We start from the raw sequence: 24,339 nt of genomic DNA, 5'->3' as shown, positions 1-24,339 counted from the left end.
GGGGTCGGTTAATTTTCGAATTTTTTCGTTCGGGTGGGGGCAGTGTGCTTACGTGATTGGTCACATGAACTCGACCGTTAAGCAAACAAACCCATTTTTGGCGATTTAGTCGAAAAGGCGCAAAAAACGTCCCACTTTTCGCGTTTCTAGCGTTTGGTGAGTGTCCCGTTTCCGGTGGTTGAAATTTCGAAAATGTCCTCGTCAAGATCGTACTTTCCGAGCGCGCCGGAAACGGCCGAACGCTGTCAAGCAAGTTTGATAAATTTGATTTCTTGGTGTTGTTGCGGCCCTTCGGCCCTTGTTGTCGCTCACGTGCTTGGGCTTAGTCGCGGCGGTTTCTCTTCGGGGACGGTTCGTGCGTTTAGTGTCGAACTTTTTTCTGCAACTGCAATTTATTGAATTTTATTGTGGGTTTCGTTAGCAGCGTGCGCCGCATTCTCATTCGTTGTTTCTACTTGGAGTGTGTGCACTTTTGTTAGATTGCGAAAGCGACTAAAATTTCTTTTTTAAATAAAGGGCAGTGTTTGGAGTGAGAAAGGGAGGATGAAGGAGCTCGAAATCAGCAAAGGACTGAAGGAGGAGATCGAAACTAATCAAAATCAACTAAAAAATGCTATTCGTAATCATCAGGTAAGTTTGCAGTGTTTGTAACTTTTCCCACACGTTCGAACAGAGATTCCCCGTTGGCTGTCACGGGTGCGACAAGGACACGGCGAGATTATCGTTCGACGAGAAAACTTCCCCAAAACAGTTTCGTTATGTAAAAGTGTTTGTAAATTTTCAAAACGGGAAAGACAAGTACTCAAAAATGCTTTTCTTTTGTTTGCTTACAGAGTTTTGTCATCAGGCTGAAACAGGACCCTGACGTAAGTCGCCGAATCAATTTATTAATAATTTACTCGACGGAATAATTTTTCCCCACAGAACGTCGATTTGCAAAAGGAAATCAACAAAGCCGAACAGGAAATTATCCTGACAGGAATTGCTCAGGTAAGAAAAAATCCCCCAGCAGATAACCTGCACTTTCCTAACATCTGTCTAAAAATTCCTCCAAACACAATCCGACCAGCAAAATCAAACCCATATCGTGCCCAAACTTACGAAGCAGAGTACACTCTCGTCCAAAATAATTGTCTCCACTTTATTACAATAAAATGGCCGTTAATGTTTGCCATGCCGCCTAGATGAAAAATATAACAAGTTCGTCCGTCTCTCTCTCCGCATTATTATCTATAAATACACTTTTTAAACTTAAAGCCCCGAACAATAAATTACTAATGCGCAACTTTCCCCCACAAAACACCTATTGATCCCAAATACGAGCCCAATCCTCGAAATTAATTTTTTCCGCCGGAAAAGTTGTTTGATATTTGTGCGAGATTTATTGATTCGGCGATGTAAAGCATGTTCAAGATTTCTTGTATTTAATACACACGCAGATGCACGTTCGTATTTGAGGTCAATAAAGGCTGTTATCGCGCGAAACGCGGCCTTATCGACGCCGTTTCTAGGTTAGGAACATGCGGGAAAAATCTTTTTTTCCCATTATCAGCGCTGATTTGTTTGAGAAAATTTTCGGACGCCCGGCCTTGAAGTTTCATTCAATATGGCGTGCGGGGGAGGGGATTAATGGCTTCACTTTGCGCGGAAATAAAATGTACCGGACTTAATGAGGTGAACATGTGAGTAATTAAGAATTAAAGTTCAAACCGGCTTGGGTTGAGGAACCTTTTCGGTTAAGCGAGGCTAAAATTTGTCAAGGCGACTTTCACGCTTTGGGAGGTCAACCCGGAAATGGACACGGTTCGAATCCAACTCAGGCCAATTTTTTTTTTAGAATGTGGACTCGTTCACATTCTTTAGTATATTTTAAATACAAAAGAGGATGAGATAACGTTGGAGAGAAGAAAAGATCAAGTCTTATCACATTTAGATACGTTTTGTATATTTTGTACACAAACTGTGTTTTTTTGCTTATAAAAACAAAAATATTCTAACAATGCTGCTCGACAAAAATGCGAATCCGGTTTATAATTTAATTAGTGTAAATCTGAAAAGAATAAATTATTACATCGAGGTGTTAGTGTTAAAAAAATATCAAGTTATATCAAAGATTATGTAACGATATTCGCTACTGAATGTTATCAGTAGTGGGATTAAAATCAACAGGGAGCGGCTCAGTCAAGTCCAAGATTAGAAAATTAAAAATTGATTGCGGCACAGGTTGGTGCTCCTTTTACCGTTCATTTGAGATAGTATTAGGTGTTGTATAAGTCACAAGTGAGCACCTTTTTGTCTGAAGTACTTATCAGACTTTAAATTTAAGTGGGTAAAACTTATCTCTAAGCAACTAAAGTCATTAGCACTAATACTCAGCTAGAACAGAATTTTTGTCGATAACAGTCTAATGAGAAAATGATTTATCCATAAACAGACGTTTGCAATTTTATCTTTTTCGTAGGAAATATAAAACTGGTTTTGTTAGCATATTTTGTAAAAACGGAAATGAGATAGTCTGTTCATAATCTAACTACATTGGTAAAATAACATATAATAATAACAAAATATTGTCAGATTCTTCAAAAAAAAAAAAAAACAAACAAAATTGTATCACATTTTACAATTTAACTTTAAAAATCCAAACATGAATGTTCTGAAACGGAAGCATGGTAAATCGGTAATGAAAATTTGTCCGTTGTGGCCCATTCCCCAAAAATGATGACGTCATCTTACAATGTTGTCGAATAAAATTTATCAGTGTTTACGCTAGACATCCAGTTTTTTTTTTGGGAAAAAACGAGTTTGTTTAATTAATTAAGCATACTTTGAGATTTCACCGCTGATGTTTGTTATCTGAACGTGCGTAAGAGTCGAATTCTTTCGAAATATACATATAAACTCTCGAAGTTAAGCATGTACTGAGAATACAAAATCAAACGTCATAATCGTTTATTCACTATTAAATTAAATTTAATCAATCAATTCAAAAAAATTGGTCGAAGGTCATTTCGACAGAACTTCCCTCGCCCTTAAAGTGCAGCCAAATATATCCCACTTATCTGAAAAATTATATTTTTTTTTGCGATTTTTGTTTTCTGATAACCTCTATAAAGTAAAAACCAGTGGTGTAAATAACGCTCCGCAGCTTATTTGACTTGGATTTTTCTTTTTTTTTTTTTTTTGTTCCTTCATTTTTTCGGGTTTTCAAGTTTAAACTTTTGAATTCAATTTCTAGATTTTGCAATTTTTCGATTTGAGTTTCTGGAGTTTTTTAATTTTTCCATTTGTAATTTTTCGTTTCAATTTTTCATTTTCTTTATTTTTACAATTTTTACGTTTGTAATTTTTCAAGATTTTTTTTTCTTTTTTTTTTTCTTTTTTCAATTTCCCTAGTTTTTTGATTTGAAGTTTCACGAGTTTTAAATTTTTAGATTTTTCGGTTCAAAATTACTGAATAATTAATAGATTAATTTAATATTTTTTATTATATGTAATATCTCTTGTTCTTTGTGCCAAAAAATTGTTGGAAGAAAACTATGTATGTAAATAAAAAAAAAAACAAAAATTATCTCTAAAAAGTTCTACCCTTTTATAAACATATTTCATATGATAATTTCTTGTAGAGAAATGAGGATTTTGCAACTAAACTCCGTCCTTCAGCTCACGATGAATAAAGCATTCATCCCAATTGAGAAAGGGTGGGTGGGCGGGCCTTATATTGGGACCATTTTTTCTTAATGTATGAAGTCTTCTTTTCCCAACAAGAAACTGACAATATGTTGAACTATCATGTTGTTGAAAGAAAACTCTATATACTAAAAAAAAATAAAAGTTAATTTTCGGATTAAAGAGGTGGTAGGTAATTAGCCGGATTGGCGGAATTCAAACTTCTACCTAAATTCTTAATCCCTCATGAAGAAGCTAGCAAGTAATTGGCGCAACTCCAAAATCTACTAGCTAAGATAAGACTCATTTTGGCAAATCATATACTTTCTAAAAAAATTGAGGGCGGGTGGGCGGGGCTAGTTCTTGCTAAGATAAGACTGATTTTGGCAAATGATGTACCCCCTAAAAAAATAGAGGGACTACCCGCCTTTTATTTTCTTATTCTATTTGCCAAAATCAATCTTTCCTAGCAAGTACTAGCCCCGCCCACCCGTCCTCTATTTTCTTAGAAGATATATCATTTAGCCAAAATCAGTGTAGTCTTGAGGTTTTAAAAAACATAACGTGTTTATGCCCCCCGAAACAAGATTAAAAATATTAGGTTTAAAACTTTTTAACCCAAAAGTAATGTCTGGAGGTCGAAATCTAAAGAAAATTTTTGGATAAACTTCCCTCCCAAGAAATTGACTTTGGTTAGTTTTCGAAAATTGTAGAATGTTGTCCGAGCCTTAGTAATTAGTAGTTATTACGGTAAAACTGATTTTGGCAATGATATACATACCCTCTAAGAAAATAGAGAGCCTACCCTTGTAGAGAAATGAGGATTTTGCAAATAAACTCCGCCCTTCAGCTTATTATAAATAAAGCATTCATCACAATTGAGAAGGGGTGGGTGGGCGGGGCTTATATTTGGTCCGTTTTTTCCTAATATACCAAGCCTTCTTTTCCCGACAAGAAACTGACAATATATTTAACTATCCTGTTGTTGAAAGAGAATTCTATATCTTATAAAAAAAAATTAAGCCCCACCCACCCGCCCCGATCTTGATTGTGATGAGTTTTTCATTCCTAATCAGACCGATTAGGTAGAGTTTAATTATAATATCAATATTTGTCTAAAAAAAAATTCTACCCTTTTAAAAACATATTTCATATCGCAAATTCTTGTAGAGAAATGAGGATTCTGCAAACTAAACTCCGCCCTTCAGCTCATTAAGGCTAGTACATACTTCCTGATTTTGACAATTGACGTACCCTCTAAGAAAACAAAGGGTGAGTGGGCGGGGCTTGTGTTTGTCAAGATAAGATCAATTTGGGAAATGATATCCTCTGTAAGAAAATAGAGGGTGGGTGGGCGGGTCTAGTATTTGCTTAGCTAAGACTGAACAGCATCAAGACTAGTTACTAGAATGAAGAAGGGGCCTTGTTTCTTCGATAACTGCAACCCTCTTTCCAGAATCGCCCTTTAAAAACCCGCAATTTTTAGAAATTTTCAAAAATTCGAATTTCGTACCGAATTTTCCGAAAATGTTGCTTCGTGACCATAAGCACGCAATAATATTGCCATTTTATTTTATGATTTTTTATGACTGAGTGTTGTACCTATCGGAAACAAAGATTTTTATTTATTTGAATATAGAAGAACCTTATCACATCATCCAAAAAATTGGTCCAAAAATCCTGGTTCCAAACCCAACAATCGAAAACATATTTCTTGTAGAGAAATAAGGATTTTAAGCTCCACCCCTCTTGGCTCACGATGAATAAAAAAATCATCACAATTGAGATAGGGTGGGTGGGCGGGGCTTATATTTTGCCTTTTTTTTCTTAATATACGTAGTCTTCTTTTCACAAATTTCGATCCATTATCGAAATTTAACTAAATAGATTTTCTTGTGGATTTTTATTATATTTTGCATTTTTTTCCTTAATATACATAGTCTTTCCTTCGCAACAAAAAACCAAAAACATCTTTAAAATGGTAAATTTTATCCCCGACACTTCTCTACAAATTTACTCTTTTAAATATGTTTTCAATTTCCTGTCGTGAAAACAAAACTATGTACATATGTTACGAAAAAAAAGGCATAATATAAACTCCGGCCACCCACCCCTTTCAGAATTGTGATAACTTTTTTATTCGTCGTGAGCTTAATTGCAAAATCCTTATTTCTCTGCAAAAACTACCTTGTGATACATATTTTTAAGATCATGTTGAGAGAAAACTATATATGTCAACAAAAAGGAAGTCAAATATTAAGCCCCACCCATCCACCTCAATCTCAAATGTCATGAGTTTTTCATTCGTTGTGAGACCGAGGGACAGAGCTTAATTGTAAAATCGATCTTTTCCGAGAAAAATGTACCATTTTAAACGTTTTAAATATCTTGTCGTGAAAAGATCATTACGTATATCCAGAAAAAGGCAAAATCTAAGCCCCGCCTAGCCACCGCCAGTTGTAATGATGTTATTCGTTGTCGAGTCCGGGGGCGGAGTTTAATTGCAAAATCCTTATTTCCCTACAAGAAGGTATCGCCTGAAACATGTTGGGTGTTGTGGAAGAAACCTGTATATATTAAGTTTGAATAACACGATGCTCAAAAAATTTAATGACTGAGTCTATTTATTTTATTGTTTAAATAAAGAACTGCAAAACTGAATATTTTGAAATAGGTATTGTAGATGTTTTGAAGTTTTGTAAGCATAGTAACTTCTTAATCAAAAAATTCATGACGTTATCTCAAAATTTTGCCGAATAAATTCTACCCAAAATGTGAGTTTTTACTTGTGATTCGTGATTGCATTCATATTTTTTAGTAAACAAATTAAGAACGAGTCCCCCCATTTTTCCGAAAATGTGAAAACACAAACGTCTTTATTTAATAAGAATTATAATAATGATATTCAGAACATTTTGTCGATTGTAGCTTACTAGTACTTTATAGTTTTGATCCTCTGTTTTGAGGGGACGAACTCATTCAAATCAAACTAATTTCTACGTGACATTGTTCCGATGTATAAACATGAATACTTTTAAGTTGTTTTTCTTATCGAGGATAACCCGAGGACGTACAGTAACGGAGTACATTGGGCAATTTGGCACTTCCATATTTTCTCGATATTTCATAACCCCTAGACAAGGCCCTAGCTAGGGGGAGACTAGGGGATGCTGAGATCTAGACAAGTCATAATTAACCAAATGTTAATTACAACATCGAAAATCAAAATAAAATGTAGTGTTTTATTCAATAAGCGGAAGTCAGAGCAATAAAAAAATCTGGACCGTCGGCATTGTGATCCGATTATTGCAATTCGTAGAAAACATCTTTTAGTTTCTGTTTCACTCTCACGTCTACAGGTTGATAAGTGTTATCGCTATTTGTCTTAAATTACAAGTACCATAAATGATTCAGTTCAGTCTTCAGTCGCACGTCTGTCTGTTATAACATACATATTTTTTCGTTATTTTATTGATTATAAATCACTATTCAAGAATAACAATAATACAGTACTTTTATTATGATTAGTACTACAATGCATCTATCCAATAGACCACTTTTTTATATATTTTTTTAGTTAAATACTCGTGTTCGGCTCGGACCAAGGACATAAAAGTGTAAATAACAGACACTCGGTATCGATTTGGAATTTTCTTTCAAGTAAAGCCGGGTCTTAGAGCTTTAAATTAGGCCAATGTGTCGGAAGTTCATACAATTAATTATCATGCTTTGATTTAATGAAACGTGAAGCTCTAGAAAGAGATTTTTAAGTAGTGTTCTATCTAGATGTTGCTTATGCATGTGGTACAACCTGACCTTTTGCCTCATTTGTATTCAAAGTTTTAACATATCGGGAAAGTTACGAAGTCGGTGTTATATAAGGAGGTAAGGTTTGTAATTATTAGAGGTAGACTAATTATAAAACGTGTTTATATTAACTTAAGAACAGACTTTGCTTTCATTAAGGATTATAAAATTATGGACAAAAAAAGAGACAACTTGAAACGCTAGAAAAGCATTAAAAGTATTAATATTGGGCACAAACAGAACTGGGACCTACTTTTTCATACTCGAAGAGAAACCTTGAAATTTTCTAAATGATTGGACCGAATATAAAGAAGTTGTTTAAATTTCTGAATACTCGGATGATTTTTACAATACGATGTTTGTACAGTTTTATCGACATTTATTTTGTTACCAAGTCGAATCGTATCATTTGCGGTTTCCATTGCCATGATAGTGAGAAAATGGAGATGCACCCCTTTGAATAAACAACATAAATTGTAATAATACGAATAATAATAATTAGTAATAATAATTTTTGTAAAATCTCTCAATTCAAAAAAACTTTATTATAAGGACAAACAGCGTAAACCGGGAGTTCGACTTTTTTTTTCTTTGCATAAACATAAAAATGTCGTTGATTTTTTTAAAACCTGAAAACGTCGTTGGTTTTTTGGGAAGGCTGCACGCTTATCAGCCCGTGTCATATTTTTTACCGTGGATTTCCCAAATGCGGTCAAGAATTACACTCCTATCCATATCAGTTTGTTTTTAAACAAGTAGAAAACGACATACATGTATATGTATTTGTATAATTTTAATAGAGTGAAATGTGAAACAGAGATAAAAACGAGATTACATATCCTATCTACGACTGAGTAATCAGAGTTTTATCAAAACGCTTTGTCAATTTAGAGTTGAACACCGAAGCCCGTTCTTACTAAATAATAAAGAACGCAAAATTTGCATTAACGACGTGTCGAAAAACAACAACACCCACTTTTTTTCGTCATTTATCACCATGGTATAGTATACACACTTTTTTATCTAGTTTATAGCCGTACTGAACGTTAAAAATTTGTATTTTTTTTTTGCAGAAGAGTCTCCTCGAGCGACTTCGGGAAGAATACAAAGCTCACCAAAAAACGCTGAAGACCAACGCCGTCAAGAACAGCATCGAGGAGCGCCGATTTAACTTAAGTAACGCTCTTAGTCGAGCCAGGAAGCAGAATATGTGAGTTTTTCGCGATTTTTGGTTGATTTTTGAAAATAATTGTTATGTAATGCAGAGTATCACGTCCCACTTCCGTATCCGTTTCGTCGGTTTCTGATGAGTCATTCGAAGCGACTTCCGCACACTCCTCTCCTGAACACCAGCCTTTCAACCCGGTGGATCCCCACGATACCACGCAGTCGGAGTTCTTGAACAACTTCGGCTTAGTCACCCATGATGTGTACAAAGAGATGCAGAATAAACGCGTGGAGAGGAAGAGAAGGAGTACAGCAAATCCGCACTTCTTGTACGGCAATAAAGGATGGGATTTCCAACCGGTGGGTTTGCAATATTTTTTTTCGTGACGGTTTTATTTTAATGTGCATTTTTATTTCAAAACTGGCGAGACGGTTTTGTTTTGCACTTTAAGTAATAATGACGTCACAGTTAACGTAAAAAGTAAAACATATGCCAAGGCTGCTTGGGTTTAGTTAGTTAATAATAATAACAGTACGTGGCAAAAGTTATTTTTTAGCGACTTCGGATTTTCTGAAATAATTATTTTGATGTCTATATTTCGTACAAAAAAAGTCCATGTTTTGGATAAAACAAATTATCGTGAAGTGTAGATCAAATAATTTTTAAAACTGAGTTTCGCAATGTCAGATAATTGGCATATTTTTGCAACCAATACGATAAAGTTACTGAATACAATATCTGGCGTCGTATTATTATTATTATCGAAGATCGTATTATTTATTATCACTCGTAAACTAAAACTAACAATTTAATTGATATTATGAAAATACACAAAGTAAAGGTCAGAGAATACCAAGAAGCGACAGCTGCAAAATTAAATTTTGACACTTGTATTACTAATATTTTTTGTTTTTTTTTTTTACAGAAAAAGAAAAGAAATTCGTATTTATATTCGTCTATTTCGCCACCGAATACCCGCCAGGCCGTCCGTAAGAAGAACGAAAGGGTCTCTCCGCCCTTGCCAAACGGCAACAGCACGACTACGAAATCAGCATTCGCGCCCTTTCCCCCCATTCCCAACCTACCCAGCGGACTGACGATCGAAAGGGTGAGCCCTACGAGCTCTTCGCCCGATTCGAAGACTTGCGTGACCTGTAGGCAACCAGGTAGTCAGCAGCCCAGTTTTCGAAATCAAACGTCTAATTTTCTGTAACAGGTTTATTGTCAATTTGCGAGAGCTGCGCGAACGGCTTCCATGTCAGTTGCCATAACCGGCCTTTGACTCAGTCTCCGCGGCAGTGCCCCAGGTGCATAAACAAAGAAGTGCGCACGATAGGGTCTCTTAATGTGCCTTCGGGAATGAGCGTATCGTATGTGACCTCGACCGAGCTCTCAGGTTAGGCAAAATAATGCTTCTGGTGTTTTCTTTCTGTCCTCTATTCTCTCCTCCGTCTAAGACTGCAGATTTCGTTGAGATTCGGCTAGATCGGTGAATTTTTGTTTTTGCAGAAAAACTAGAGGAAAAGAAAAAGTTGGAAAAAGTTAATAAGACACTTTCAGCTGAATTGACCCAATTGCAGGATCGACACTCGCAGCTGACAATCTCGCTGAAGAACCAGAAGAGTCAGCAGGAAGAATTGCTGACGACGCAGCAAACGACAGAGGAGAAAATTAAGCAGATTCTGACGTTTATTAACAATGTGAAGAGCGAGATGGTTTCCAAACCGGCGCAAGCGAAGGCGTGAAGGCGGAACTGTGTGATCAATTTAGTTTTTGGAGAGATGTATATAACGTTGTTCTTATCTCTATTGTTAAGACTGAGGACGGTATATTTTGTTATAAAATGTTTTTTAAGAATTTGTAATGAATTAAACGATGAGGACCACAATTTAGCGTTTTATTATCGCACTTTGGACTCCACTGGACAAACAACTCATAGTAGTAAAAAAAGGCAAAATATAAGCCCCGCCCACCCGCCCTATCTCAATTGTGATGAGGAGCGCAATTTAATTGAAAAATCCTTATTATCTCTACAAAAAGTTACCATGTAAGACATGTTTTTGAGTATCGTGTAAGTCAAAGATTTAAGTCCCACCCATATGTGGCCTGATCTAAATAGTAATGAAGTTTTCATTCGTTGGTAGACTTAGGGGCGGAGCCTAATTTCAAAATCCATATTTCCTTACAAAAATTTACTATTTTAAACGCATTTTAAGTTTCTTAGAATAAAAAAATTCATCACAATTGAGAGGGGGTTTTAATTTTCTTGTTGTGAAAAGATGGCTTTATATGTATATTAAAAAAAAAGGCAAAATATAACCCCCGTCCACCCACCCTCTCAATTCTGATGTTTTTTTTTATTCGTCGTAAGTCCAGGGGCGGAGGTTAATTCTAAAATCCTTATTTTTCTACGAGAAATTACCATGTCAAATATGTTACTTAAGTAATCGTGTTATACAAAGAAAACTAAATGTATTAATTAAAAAGGAAAACCAAATGAGGGGCCCCACCTGCCTGTCTCGATCTCAATCGTGATGAATTTTTTTAATCATCTTAAGCCAAGGGGGTGGAGCTTAATTGCAAAATCCTTATTTCTTTATGAAAAATTAAAAACATGTTTTTGAGTATTGTGTTGTTCAAAGAAAACTAATTATTTATGTATGTATATTAGGAAAAAAAAAATAAAGCCAAAAATTAGGCCCCACCCATACCCGCCCCGACCTCAATTTTCAATTGTGTTCATTCGTTGTTACATCGAGGGGCGGGGCTTAGTTGCAAGATCCAGATTTATCGACAAGAATTTACCATTTTAAACGCGTTTTAGGTCTCTAAGAATAGAAAAATTCATCATAATTGAGATGGCGTGGGTGGGCGGGGTTTATATTTTGCCTTTTTTTTTTCTTAATGTACATAGTACTCTTTGAACGAACACTATACTCAAAAACATGTTTTTAATTCCTTGTAAAAAAAAGTATTTTGCAGTTAAGCTTCGTCCCCTTGGTTCACAGCGAATAAAAAAAAATAATCACAATTGAAATAGGGTGGGTGGGCGGGCTTACATTTTGCCTTTTTATTTTAATGTGTGTAAACTTCTTTTCGCAAGATGAAACTCAAAACCTGTTTAAAATGGAAAATGTGGTAAGGCAATATAGATTTGGCAATTAGGATTCGTGCCATAATTGCAAAATCCATATTTCCTTTCAAAAATGTACCATTTTAACCATGTTTCAGGTTTCTTGTTGTGACAAGATGGCTATTTATGTTAAGAAAAAAAAAGGCAAAATATAGGCCCCGCCCACCAACCCTATCTCAATTCTGATGATTTTTTTTATTCGTCGTAAGTCGAGGGGTGGAGCTTAATTGTAAAATCCTTATTTTTCTACGAGAAATTACCATGTGAAATATGTTCTTGTTCGTGTTCTACAAAGAAAACTAGTACATGTATTAATTAAAAGAGAAAACCAAATGAGAGGCCCCACCTATGTGTGTCGATGTCAATCGTAATGAATTTTTCATTCGTTGTCAGACCGAGGGACGGAGCATGATTGCAAAATCGATATTTCCCTACACAAAATTACTACTTACACATGTTTTCAGTTTCTTGTTGTGAAAAAATTACTACACATCTTAAGAAAAAAGGCAAAATGTAAGCCCCGCCCACCTACCCTATCTCAATTGTGATGATTTTTTTAATTGTCTTGAGTCAATGGGGTGGAGCTTAATTGCAAAATCCTTATACTCGTATCTCTACGAAAAATTAAAAACATATTTTTGAGTATTGTGTTGTTCAAAGAATACTAATTATGTATGTACATTAAGAAAAAAATAAAGCCAAAAATTAGGCGCCACCCATATCCGCCCCGATCTCAATTCTCAATTGTGATGAATTTTTCATTCGTTGTCAAATCGAGGGGCAGGGCTTAATTGCAAGATCCAAGTTTATCTACAAGAATTTACCATTTTACACGCGTTTTAAGTTTCTAAGAATAGAAAAATTCATCACAATTGAGATGGGGTGGGTGGGCGGGGTTTATATTTTGCCTTTTTTTTTCTTAATGTACATAGTATTCTTTGAACAAACACTATACTCAAAAACATGTTTTTAACTCCTTGTAAAAAAAAGTATTTTGCAGTTAAGCTTCGCCTCCTTGGTTCACAGCGAATAAAAAAAATCATCACAATTGAGAGAGGGTGGGTGGGCGGGCTTACCTACATTTTGCCTTTTTGTTTTATCGTCTGTAGACTTCTTTTCCTTAGAACCTGTTTAAAATGGAAAATTTGCATAAGGTAATATCGATTTTGCAATTAGGCTCCGTCCCATACTTGCAAAATCCATATTTCCTTGCAAAAATGTCCCATTTTAGCCATGTTTTCAGTTTCTTGTTGTGAAAAGAGGGCTATGTATATTAAGAAAAAAAAAAGGCAAAATATAAGCCCCGCCCACCCACCCTATCTCAATTGTGATGATTTTTTTAATTGTCTTGACCTAATGGGGTGGAGCTTAATTGCAAAATCCTTATATCTCTACGAAAAATTAAAAACATATTTTTGAGTATTGTGTTGTTCAAAGAATAATAATTATGTATGTATATTAAGAAAAAAATAAAGCCAAAAATTAGGCCCCACCCATATCCGCCCCGATCTCAATTCTCAATTGTGATGAATTTTTCATTCGTTGTCAGATCGAGGGGCGGGACTTAATTGCAAGATCCACATTTATCTACAATAAGAATTTACCATTTTAAACGCGTTGTAAGTTTCTAAGAATAGAAAAATTCATCACAATTGAGATGGGGTGGGTGGGTGGGCGGGGTTTATATTTTGCCATAATGTATATAGTACTCTTTGAACAAACACTATACTCAAAAACATGTTTTTAATTCGTTGGTAAAAAAGTATTTTGCAGTTAAGCTTCGCCCGCTTGATTCACAGTGAATAAAAAAAAACATCACAATTGAGATAGGGTGGGTGGGCGGGCTTATATTTTGCCTTTTTGTTTTATTGTGTTTTATTTATTTTCACAAGATGAAACTTAGAACCTCTTACAATGTCAGTACCATTATTTTAAAAGTAAGCACGGCCTACTGGAGGAATTTTTTCGATCATATGGTACCCAATTTTATTCTCAAAGGCGTTCTCCTTTTCGGACGAACAATGGACTCGACCGAATTATGCACAGACCACGTGGTGGCCTCTTTTGAGTCTTTCGTTTTTGACTCAACTCTATAATAGACATTTCTGTCTTGGCATTGATTAAATTTGAGGTTTATTGTAGGGATACGTCACAGGGTTTAACTGTTTACAAAAAATCAAGGCCAACTTGATGACTTTTTCAACTGAACACCCGGTACGTAGTTTATCTTTATTTTAAGTTATATGGGTGTCATATAAAATAAGAAAAAACAAATTTTATATTTTATGCAAGAAATAGATTTGTTGCTTGATTATATATCAAAGCCTAGGCAAGTATTATCTAAATAACTTCAGACCAATTTTAACATGAAGTAAATAATTTATTATTTTTATTGACCGTTTTGCTTATATTTTTTTTTAAATCACCTGTGGCGCCACCTAGCGCGATGTGTCACTAGAAACCGGCACTTAAGCACGTGTTCTGTGAATCTCATTCTCAAGGTTGTTCTCGACAAGTTGACATTAAATTGACATCGGACAAGTGCAAAACCTAACCTCAACCAATTCAAAACATGCCGATTACTCAGGTATTTTCTCACAATTTTAAGCCCCCTTTACACCCACAATTAGCTTTTAGGTACAAAAGACACCAACGACTCATGTCGAACGTTCATTTTTCAAGGAGAAGGCCACACTTTGGGTAACGCACTGCGATGTGTAATCTCTGGCTAGTAAGTCCCAGTATTCACTTAAATCCTCGGTTTACTTATTTGTGTTTCAGTCCTGACGTCGAATTCTGTGCCTACACGGTGCCCCACCCCATGGAACACAGCATGCACTTCCGAATCCAGATGAAAAAGGGGCGCGCAGTGGACGCCCTAAAACGGGGCCTAGAAGACCTGGTGGCCGTCTCCGACCACATCCTCGACGAGTTCTCCCGCGAGAAGCAAGCCTTTGATGGGCGGCAAGAACTGTCAACTTAAAATAGCCAAATAAATGTCATTTTCATAATTAGTCAAAATGTTAGTGTCAAATTCCTTCCCTCATGACTAAAGAATGGCGAAACTGGAACATACAGCCTCTGAGGAACTCACGCTATCATCAAGAGGCTACAAATTATTCAAGGTTTTGGGTGAAGGTTCGTACGCGAAGGTGTATTTAGCTGAATATAGAGGCAACACTGACGATAAAAACAAACCAAGACAGTTAGCTTGTAAGATCGTGGATACGACGAAAGCACCCAGAGATTTCGTCAAGAAATTTTTACCGCGAGAGTTGGAAATTCTGGTCAAGATCAACCACCCTCATCTCATACACGTGCACAGTATTTTTCAGAGAAAAGCGAAGTACTACATTTTCATGAGGTATGCAGAAAACGGGGATTTGTTGGAGTTTATTTTGAAAAAAGGGTCGATTTCGGAGGCGCAGTCGCGCGTTTGGATGCGCCAGTTGTGTCTAGCTGTGCAATATTTGCACGATATGGAGATAGCGCACAGAGATTTGAAGTGCGAAAATGCGCTAATCACGAGTAATTATAACTTGAAGGTGTCTGATTTCGGGTTCGCGAGGTACGTGACTGATGGGTACGGGAAGCGGCTGATGAGTGACACTTATTGCGGGTCTTTGAGTTACGCCGCCCCCGAGATTCTCAAAGGCTCGCCGTATCACCCAAAAATCGCCGATATTTGGTCGCTGGGGGTTATTTTGTACATCATGCTGAATAAAGCGATGCCTTTTGACGACACTAATATTAAGAGACTGCACGAACAACAAACCAACAAGCAGTGGAAGTTCCGGTCGAAAGTCGTGGATAATCTGAGTTCTGAGGTGAAGAAGTTGATGGGTCACCTTCTGGAACCTGACACGTCTAAACGGTGGAAAGTTGAGCAGGTTTTGGGGTCCGAGTGGTTCGGTATGGATCCGAGACTGGCTCAGCTGAACCCTGCTGAGCAAGCTGCTATGATTCATGCGCAGGAGGAACGGAAGAAATATATGGACACAGTGAGGAAGAAATCCATTTCTAAACCCGTGCGGGATGACATATCTAAGGACGTTTCTGTGTTGAAGAAGGAGGTGGAGCAGCAGGAACGAGAGAAACTGGCGAATTTAAGTTTGCCTAGTATGATCATTGATGAGTAACTACGTCGTTGTTTATTCTTGAGGGAAAAGTAAAAAAGTAACACCACTAAACGCGCTTAATAATTTATTTGTGATAATAAAAATATCCAATTACACGTTCATGAGAATAAAAATACAATAAACAAATAGAAATGATATTTTCTCAACAAAAATCCGTGTGATGCTGGGTTGGTGACAACGTCGAATACAAAATGGAGTCAACAACTTTAACCCTACTAATACGAATTGTTTGGTCACTTGTTAAATATGTCTAAAATCTATACCTACTCAATTGGTAACAACAATCTTTAAATACTGTTAATAAGTTATAAAAAAAATATAAATTCACGACTATAATTATACAAAAATCATCGGCAGCCTTTTTGGCACATCAGAACTTTACACTTACAAAAACAAACAAAATTTTGCCGACGATGATACATTTCCAATTGACAAAATAAAAAAACAACAAAACAAAGTAGGAATTTCATGCACTTTCCTAAGGCAAATTGTTGGGGGGGGAAGACATATTTGATAAATACTTTTTCCTCCAATTTCTGTAATACTAAAACTTATTAAACATGTCTTTGTGGTACTGGAGAGTTTGCAATTGATGCCGGTGACGAGCGCACCAGCTTTTGTTCAACGTGATGAGAGACATCCTCGGCCCTTAGGCTTTCCATCTTCATCATCTGCTAGAAAAGTGAGCACAATTACCCAGTGAAAAGCGTACTTACGACGAATGAAAAAGTGCAAGTGGCAGCCACAAGTACTAAATGCACCAGTCCCCAGAGCGAGTGAATTCTTATAGCATAATAACTCGTCCACAAAATTTGTTTATAACACAATTTACAACCCTTGCCGCCATAACACATTTTTCGGCACAAATCGACTGAGAAAAGTTTGATGTCTTATTATGTCACGAAGTAAATTGCGAGACCTTTGAGTAACTGCTGCAAAAACGCTAATTGTTCAATTTAAAATATATATTTTTATTTCTTATACCGGGTGTCTGGAATTATAATGATTTTATTTAAAATTGGTTCTTTTGCTACGTTTAACAACTAAACAACACATTCATCATTGTCATAATAACTAGTAATAAAACTTTTAGTTAATATTTCTATCCCCCATGACTATGTTTAATTACCATTAAGCGAAGGTAAGGAAGATTTTTTTGTAAATTATTTAAAACAATTTTGGGGGGCTTTGGTGTTCTATCTCTGGAAAATTCCGACCTGTCCTGTTTTTGAGTAAATTTTGGGACCCCGTTTTTTTTTTTGAAAAATTTAAAACAATCTTGATATTCTATGTATTCCTGTTTGGAAAGAATTTGAAAGTCCTTTGGAGCCTCTAGTGTATTTTCTTATAATAATTTAATTACATTTCTTAGAGGATACGTCATTTGTAAAAACCAGTCTTATCTTAGCACGTTTAAGCCCCACTCACCCGCCCTCGATTTTCTTAGACAGTATGTCATTTGCCAAAATTAGTCTTAACACGTACTAGCCCCACCCACTCGCCCTCTCTTTTCTTAGAGGGTATGTCATTTGCCAAAATCGGACTTATTTGAACAATTACTAGCTCCGCCCACCCACCCTCTCTTTTCTTAGAGAGTATGTGATTTGCCAAAATCAGTTTTATCTTATCAGGTTTTAGCCCCGCCCACCCGCCCTATCTTTTCTTAGAGGATATGTGATTTGCGAAAATCAGTTTTATCTTAGCAAGTACTGATGACTAACTTTTACAAAAAATGATCCAAATTTGGAAACATTACGAGCTTACTTCCTAAGGTAAGACTTATTTTGGCAAAGGGGATACCCTTCAAGATAAGAGCGGGCGGGTGGTTGGGGCTAGTAGCTGCTAAGACAAACCTGATTTTGACAAATAATATACTCTCTAAGTAAATAGTGGGCGGGTGGGCGGGGCTGGTACTTTGTAAGATAAGACTGATTTTGGTAAATGATATATCCTCTAAGAAAATAATGGGCGGTGGGCGGGGCAGGTATTTGTTAAGATAAGACTGATTTTGGCAAATGATATACCCTCTAAGAAAATAGTGGGCGGGTGGGCGGGGCAGGTATTTGTTAAGATAAGACTGATTTTGGCAAATGATAAGACTCCCCTGCGTTTTTAACAATCAAGTGGTGAGTTTGGGAAAAATAGTAAAAAAAATCCTTTTCACATTTTGGTGGAGTTATAATGATAAAATAAATTTGGTTCTTTTGCTACGTTTAGCAACTACAACACATTCATTATCACAATAACTAGTAATAAAACTTTTAGTTCTTATTTTAGCAGGTACTAGCCCCGCCCATCCACCCTCCCTTTTCTTAGAGAATATGTCATTTGCCAAAATTAGTTTTATCTTAGCAAGTTACTGATGACTAACTTTTACAAAAAATGATCACAATTTGGAAACATTACGAGCTTACTTACTTCCTAAGGTAAGACTTATTTTGGCAAATGAGATACCCTTCCAGAAAAGAGCGGGCGGGTGGGTGGGGCTAGTAGCTGCTAAGACAAATCTGATTTTGACAAATAATATAGTCTTTAAGAGAATAGTGGGGGGGTGGGGGGTGGGCGGGGCTGGTACTTTGTAAGATATGACTGATTTGGAAAATAACATACTCTCTAAGAAAATAAAGGGCGGGTGGGCGGGGTTCGTACTTTGCAAGATAAGACTGATTTTGGCAAATGATATATCCTCTAAGAAAATAATGGGCGGGTGGGCGGGGCAGGTACTTGTTAAGATAAGACTGATTTTGGCAAATGATATACTCTCTAAGAAAATAATGGGCGGGTGGGCGGGGCAGGTACTTGTTAAGATAAGACTGATTTTGGCAAATGATATACCCTCCAAGAAAATAGTGGGCGGGTGGGCGGGCCAGGTACTTGTTAAGATAAGACTGATTTTGGCAAATTATATATCCTCTAAGAAAATAATGGGCGGGTGGGCGGGGTAGGTACTTGTTAAGATAAGACTGATTTTGGCAAATGATATACCCTCTAAGAAAATAGTGGGCGGGTGGGCGGGCCAGACACTTGTTAAGATAAGACTGATTTTGGCAAATGCCCCTGCGAATTTTAACAATCAAGTGGTGAGTTTGGGAAAAATAGTAAAAAAATTTCTTCTCACATTTTGGTGGAGTTCTAATGATAAAATAAATTTGGTTCTTTTGCTACGTTTAACAACTAAGCAACACATTCATTATCATAAAACTACTAATAAAACTTTTAGTTCTTATTTTGGCAGGTACTAGCGCCGCCCACCCGCCATCGATTTTCTTAGATAGTATGTCATTTGCCAAAATCAGTCTTAACAGGTACTAGCCCCACCCACCTGCCCTCTCTTTTCTTAGAGAGTACGTCATTTGCTAAAATCAGTTTTATCTTAGCAGATACTAGCCCCGCCCACCCACCCTCTCTTTAATTAGAGAATATGTCATTTGCCAAAATTAGTTTTATCTTAGCAAGTTACTGATGACCAACTTTTACCAAAAATTATCACAATTTGGAAACATTACGAGCTTACTTACGTCCTAAGGTAAGACTTATTTTGGCAAATGAGATATCCTTCAAGAAAAGAGCGGGCGGTGGGTGGGGCTAGTAGCTTCTAAGATAAAACTGATTTTGACAAATAATATACACACTCTCTAAGAAAATAGTGGGCGGGGCTGGTACTTTGTAAGATATGACTGATTTGGAAAATGACATACCCCCTAAGAAAATAAAGGGCGGGTGGGCGGGGCTGGTACTTTGAAAGATATGATTGATCTGGAAAATGACATACCCTCTAAAAAAATAAAGGACTGGGAGTGGAGCTAGTACTTGCTAAGATAAAACTGATTTTGGCAAATTATATACCCACTAAGAAAATAGTGGGCGGGTGGGCGGGGCTGGTACTTTGTAAGATATGACTGATTTTGGCAAATGATATATCCTTTAAGAAAATAGTGGGCGGGTGGGCGGGACTGGTACTTTGTAAGATATGACTGATTTGGAAAATGACATACCCTCTAAAAAAATAAAGGACGGGGAGTGGGGCTAGTACTTGCTAAGATAAAACTGATGATTTTAAATTTGGTTCTTTTGCTACAATTAACAACTAAACAACACATTCATTACCACAATAACTAGTAATAAAACTTTTAGTTCTTATTTTAGTAGACATTAGCCCCGCCCACCCGCCCTCTCGTTTTTTAGAGTGTATCTCATTTGCCAAAATTACTCTAATCTTAGCAGGTACTACCCCGCCCACCCGCCCTCTCGTTTCTTAGAGTGTATCTCATTTGCCAAAATGACTCTAATCTTAGTAGGTACTAGCCCCACCCACCCACCCTCTCTTTTCTTAGAAGGTATCTGATTTACCAAAATTCCTCTTATATGTACCAGGCAGGAATTTTGAACATCTTCTCTAATGTTTAGTTGGTTATGCTTTAATGAATTTTTTTGTCGGTTTTGTTTTTGTCTATAATTTATAAATGTCTTATTAAATGTTTTTTTAGGTTTATTTATTAATGAAAAATAACAGCTTGTTTTATTAATAATAATGCAGGACGATTAATGACTTGGTTGTTATGGTTATTGTCCCAAAACAGAATTTCCCTCGCCCATAAAGTACAGCTTGTCAAATCTAGCTCTTTCGAAGAATTAAAAGATTTGATTTTGCGAATTTTATTGTTTTTATGACGACCATTATAAGCTAAAATAAAGATACGTATTTAATGTTTAAGTAAAGGTAAAGAAACGTGCTAACCGTTTGTTACAAGTGAGTTTTTCTATTACAAAAATTTGTGTTTAAGACAAATAGCAACCAGTAGACGTGAGAGTGAAACAGAAATTAAACTAAAAGATGTTTTCTACGAATTGCAATAACCGGATTACAATGCCGACGGTCCAGATTTTGTTATTGCTCTGACTTCCTCTTCTTGAATAAAACACTACATTTTATTTTGATTTTCGATGTTGTAATTAACATTTGGTTAATTATAACTTGTCTAGATCTAGAGGAGACTCAGCATCCCCTAACCTCCCCCTAGCTACGGTCTTGTCTAGGGGTTAAGAATATACTGTACGTCCTTAGGTTATCCTCGATAAGAAAAACAACTTGAAAGTGTTTATGTTTATACATCGGAAGAATGTCACGTAGAAATTAGTTTGATTTGGATGAGTTCGTTCCCTCAAAACAGAGGATTAAAACTACTAAGTAGTAAGCTACAATCGACAAAATGTTCTGAATATCATTATTATAATTCTTATAAATAAAGACGTTTGTATTTTCAGTTTCCGGAAAATGGGGTGACTCGTTCTTAATAGGATCAATAAAAAATATGAATGCTATGATGAATTACAAGTAAAAACTCATCATATTTTGCACATTTTGGGTAGAATTTATTCGGAAAAATTTTGAGATAACTTCATCAATTTTTTGGGGTTGATAAACAGATAGATTTTGATTAAAAAGTTACCATGCTTACAAAACTTCAAAATGTTGGCAAAAGTTTTGCAGTTCTTGATTTAAACAATAAAATAGACTCAGTCATTAAAATTTTTAAAACATCCTGTATAAGCAAATGTAAAAATTATTAATGCAGTGATAAATCACACTTTGCACATTTAAGTTAGGATTTGTTCAGAAAAATTTTGAAGTGACGTCATCAATTTTTAGGGGGGATGAGCAAATACATTTTGATCAAAAATTTACCATGCTTATGTTAACTTTAAAACATCTCTAAGATTTCAAAGCATTCGGTTTTGCAATCAGGAGATTAAATGAATAAAATAAATTCACGCATTCATTATTTTTTATGAGTCACCCTGTACAAGTAAAAATGTAAAAAATATGAATGAAATGATAAATAACAAGTACAGACTCATCATATTTTCTAAAAAAATAAAAGGTGGATTTCAGTGATTTTTTTTTGGTCTAACGAAATCCGCCATTTTCCAGACACCCGGTATAAACGGTTTTCAGCTTCACTAATTTTGTTATTAGGACGTTGGCATCCTTGATCGTGTTATGTTAACGTTAAATAATGTGCGCCTAAAAATTAATATGGTGGCAATTTTGGAAAACATTAACCTCAAAAACAAATTTCGTGAACGCAGCACTATGTTACCGGAATTAACAGAGACTGTCCTAAAAAGCAAAGAATCCAACTATTACTGCACAAGATGCATGAACTATCTCTAACTACCATTAGTTACCCAGAACACACCTCATACGATTTTATCCTGAAAGTGTCCTATTATCAAAAAACACTAATCAACAATGAATGATTAAAATCTCAGGAATCTAGCGATCCGAGTGGATAGCATGAAAGAAAACCATTATTTTGTAAACCATAACCCTCCATTTAGTTCATTAATCATGTTAAAACGAAAGCAATCGGGAGAAGTCGACAGGTCTCGCTCCAACAACCCCACTTTTAATAAATCATTTATTCCGGCAAAAATTGGGGTGAGATCTGTACGTTGTTAGAAAAGTTAGTAACTTACACCCATGTTAGGAGCAGAACCGTTCAGTTCACCTGACTGTTTATCGGCGTTGAGCGGACACACCAAGTCGCCATAGTCTGCCTCTCCTTTACTCTTTTTCCTCTTTAAGGAAAACTGCGACTTTTTGGCAACCTACAACAAAAACAACGATAAACGCGTCCAAAACACCTCAATTTTGGACATACTTTGAGCTTTGAAGACGGCGTCAACGGAATGTACCCCATCGTCGACTCCGCCTCCCTCTTCTCCTGTATGATCTCCTTCCCCAGCAGCTCGTTGAAGTGCGTCTTCAGGTGCCGCCTCAGCAGCGTTTTCCCCGGCGGGATCGACAGCAGCGACGCCAACAACTCCGCCGTGAACTTGGTCTCGAACACCATTAGCCCCCCGTGCACCCCCGCGCCCCTCAAGTTGGGCGCGTACTCCGCGAGATCGACGGCCCGCAGCCACTCCATAACCCTATGGGTGGTCCATAACGAGATCTGCTTGGAAGTCGGCTTTTCCGGGTCGTCGGGCAACGACCTCCTTTGTAAACAAGCCGGTTCGTAGTTGTTCTCCCTTAAAACCTGGATGCCGCGTTTGATGCTCGCCACGTGCAACATTGAGGTTATGTGCAGCAGCGCCAAATCGTCGACGGTTAACCTATGCAGGACGCGCCCGTCCACTCTGTTAATCAGGAAGCTCTCTTTGTGCTGGGGAAGCCCGGTGTCGTCCAGCCATCGCAGCACCCAAGCCGTGTCCAGCTGGCCCGCCTCCGACAAAAAGGGGTCGCTGGAGCCGTTTTCTTGTGTGTCGATTAGCGCTAGTTGGAGTTTCTTCTTATGGAGGGGGTTTTTGATATTCAGTTCCTTCTCGATCTCGGAAATGGGGGCTTCTTGTAGTTGCTGGCCGGACTTCACCCAGCGTTTGGCCTCGGGGATGTACTGGTCCAAGCTGAGGTCTTGCAGCCAGTCGCAGATGTTCTCGGTGTCCCATTCGACGAAGGGTTTGTCCGGCCTGAAAATCGCATCCTATCGACTGCGCCGAAAACGCAACCTACTTACTTGACGCTGAGCTGCGGCTCGCTCCATCCCAATCTAGCGGCGGCGGTGGCCCTCACCCCGCCCCTCTGGAACTCCCCGATCCCCGGTAACTCCTCCAGATTACCCGAACCGGACCTCTTCATCTTACCGAAGATCTTTTTGATCCCTTTATTCCTGTTGAACTGAAGGGTGGGAGATTGAGGCGATTCCCCTGAACCGTCCTCGATGATTTTCTCGGTTTCGGCTGTCAAAAACGCAAATGAGAAATGCGCCGGAAATTAGATTGACACACGGTCGTTAAGCAAGCTAGAGAAGGATTTAAGTGTATAGCTCGAGTCATTAGTTGCAGCAGAATGGTGGGGGCCGAGGCGGATGTCTCAAAGCCGCACTTACGGCTTTCGGAGTGTAGATGATTGTATTCGGGTAAGTGTGGCTCTGTATGTGAATAAAACGATACGATACAAACACACGTCAAGTAGGTATCGGGTTAACAAAGTCGCTTTGTGATTGGTTGTGACCAACGACGAACTTAACCTGATAACTACTCGTAACTTAATTGTGGCCATCCGGAGGCGCCCCTTTACGACAACGGCACATCGACAAGCGAGTAGCTTTAGTTCGGTTAGTACGGCGTCATGCCAAGACGACTAGAGCTATCACCTAGATTTGGCACGGAGAACCCCCTGGCCCGCCCCCCAATGAGTGAAGAAAGTCCCCTACCAAACGCCACACCCTTCTTCGACGGATTCGCATTGGAATCGACCACGGAAATGTTGCTACCGTTGCTGATGAATTGCTGACGCGGAAGACTTCCATAGTGAAGGTCGATCTGCCTCTTATAGTTGGCGGGTGGAGTCTGAAAACGCCAAATTTTGCAAAATTTACCGGGTTTTGTGTAAATTAAAATCCCACCGATGACACCAAAAA

General features: G+C 37.4%; 4 protein-coding genes across 12 annotated transcripts in view; 3 read left to right on the top strand and 1 right to left on the bottom strand.

Moving 5' to 3' along the window:
- Positions 1–274: 274 nt before the first annotated feature.
- LOC135126196 (PHD finger protein 21A-like) lies at positions 275–10,529 on the top strand. 2 transcript variants are annotated; one of them, XM_064052068.1, is made up of 8 exons: positions 275–630; positions 834–866; positions 925–990; positions 8,547–8,683; positions 8,739–9,000; positions 9,567–9,807; positions 9,858–10,037; positions 10,222–10,529. In XM_064052068.1, exons 1-8 carry the CDS (start codon positions 544–546, stop codon positions 10,314–10,316), a joined length of 1,101 nt encoding a protein of 366 aa, XP_063908138.1. In that variant the 5' UTR covers positions 275–543; the 3' UTR covers positions 10,317–10,529. The 2 variants fall into 2 exon arrangements, with proteins under 2 accessions (XP_063908138.1, XP_063908129.1); XM_064052059.1 differs by having other exon boundaries at positions 278–630; positions 10,151–10,529.
- Positions 10,530–14,269: 3,740 nt separating this feature from the next.
- Polr1d (RNA polymerase I and III subunit D) lies at positions 14,270–14,795 on the top strand. The gene is made up of 3 exons (XM_064052011.1): positions 14,270–14,361; positions 14,405–14,505; positions 14,556–14,795. Exons 1-3 carry the CDS (start codon positions 14,347–14,349, stop codon positions 14,755–14,757), a joined length of 318 nt encoding a protein of 105 aa, XP_063908081.1. The 5' UTR covers positions 14,270–14,346; the 3' UTR covers positions 14,758–14,795.
- Positions 14,796–14,830: 35 nt separating this feature from the next.
- On the top strand, positions 14,831–16,508 carry LOC135126158 (testis-specific serine/threonine-protein kinase 1-like). The gene has a single exon (XM_064052000.1). The coding sequence runs from the start codon at positions 14,831–14,833 to the stop codon at positions 15,911–15,913; it is 1,083 nt and encodes a 360-aa protein (XP_063908070.1). The 3' UTR covers positions 15,914–16,508.
- Positions 15,965–24,339, bottom strand: part of LOC135126112 (liprin-beta-1) — a 114,972-nt gene continuing 106,597 nt past the window's right edge. For 4 of the 8 annotated variants that reach the window (XM_064051988.1, XM_064051980.1, XM_064051941.1 and 1 more), the window contains 5 exons: positions 24,073–24,268; positions 23,434–23,656; positions 22,579–23,386; positions 22,394–22,525; positions 15,965–16,587 (listed from right to left, as the gene is read on the bottom strand). In XM_064051988.1, the coding sequence (XP_063908058.1) occupies positions 16,468–16,587; positions 22,394–22,525; positions 22,579–23,386; positions 23,434–23,656; positions 24,073–24,268 (1,479 nt within the window). In that variant the 3' untranslated portion in view covers positions 15,965–16,467. The remainder of the gene's footprint in view (positions 16,588–22,393; positions 22,526–22,578; positions 23,387–23,433; positions 23,657–24,072; positions 24,269–24,339) is intronic. The other 4 variants (XM_064051965.1, XM_064051973.1, XM_064051949.1 and 1 more) reach the window with 4 other exon arrangements.

Source organism: Zophobas morio, unplaced genomic scaffold, assembly GCF_036711695.1.
Source record: "Zophobas morio isolate AGI-343-1 ecotype UQ-CSIRO unplaced genomic scaffold, CSIRO_AGI_Zmor_V1 ptg000002l, whole genome shotgun sequence".
Classification (NCBI taxonomy): domain Eukaryota; kingdom Metazoa; phylum Arthropoda; class Insecta; order Coleoptera; family Tenebrionidae; genus Zophobas; species Zophobas morio.
This window is presented reverse-complemented; position numbering and strand designations above follow the sequence as displayed.

Excerpts from the sequence above, each read along its gene's own strand:
- LOC135126196 (XM_064052059.1), top strand. The coding sequence starts at position 544 with ATGAAGGAGCTCGAAATCAGCAAAGGACTGAAGGAGGAGATCGAAACT. Across the intron at positions 8,684-8,738 it reads CGAGCCAGGAAGCAGAATAT|AGTATCACGTCCCACTTCCG; the intron begins GTGAGTTTTTCG and ends TATGTAATGCAG. Across the intron at positions 9,001-9,566 it reads AAGGATGGGATTTCCAACCG|AAAAAGAAAAGAAATTCGTA; the intron begins GTGGGTTTGCAA and ends TTTTTTTTACAG.
- Polr1d (XM_064052011.1), top strand. Across the intron at positions 14,506-14,555 it reads CGATGTGTAATCTCTGGCTA|TCCTGACGTCGAATTCTGTG; the intron begins GTAAGTCCCAGT and ends TTTGTGTTTCAG.
- LOC135126158 (XM_064052000.1), top strand. The coding sequence starts at position 14,831 with ATGGCGAAACTGGAACATACAGCCTCTGAGGAACTCACGCTATCATCA.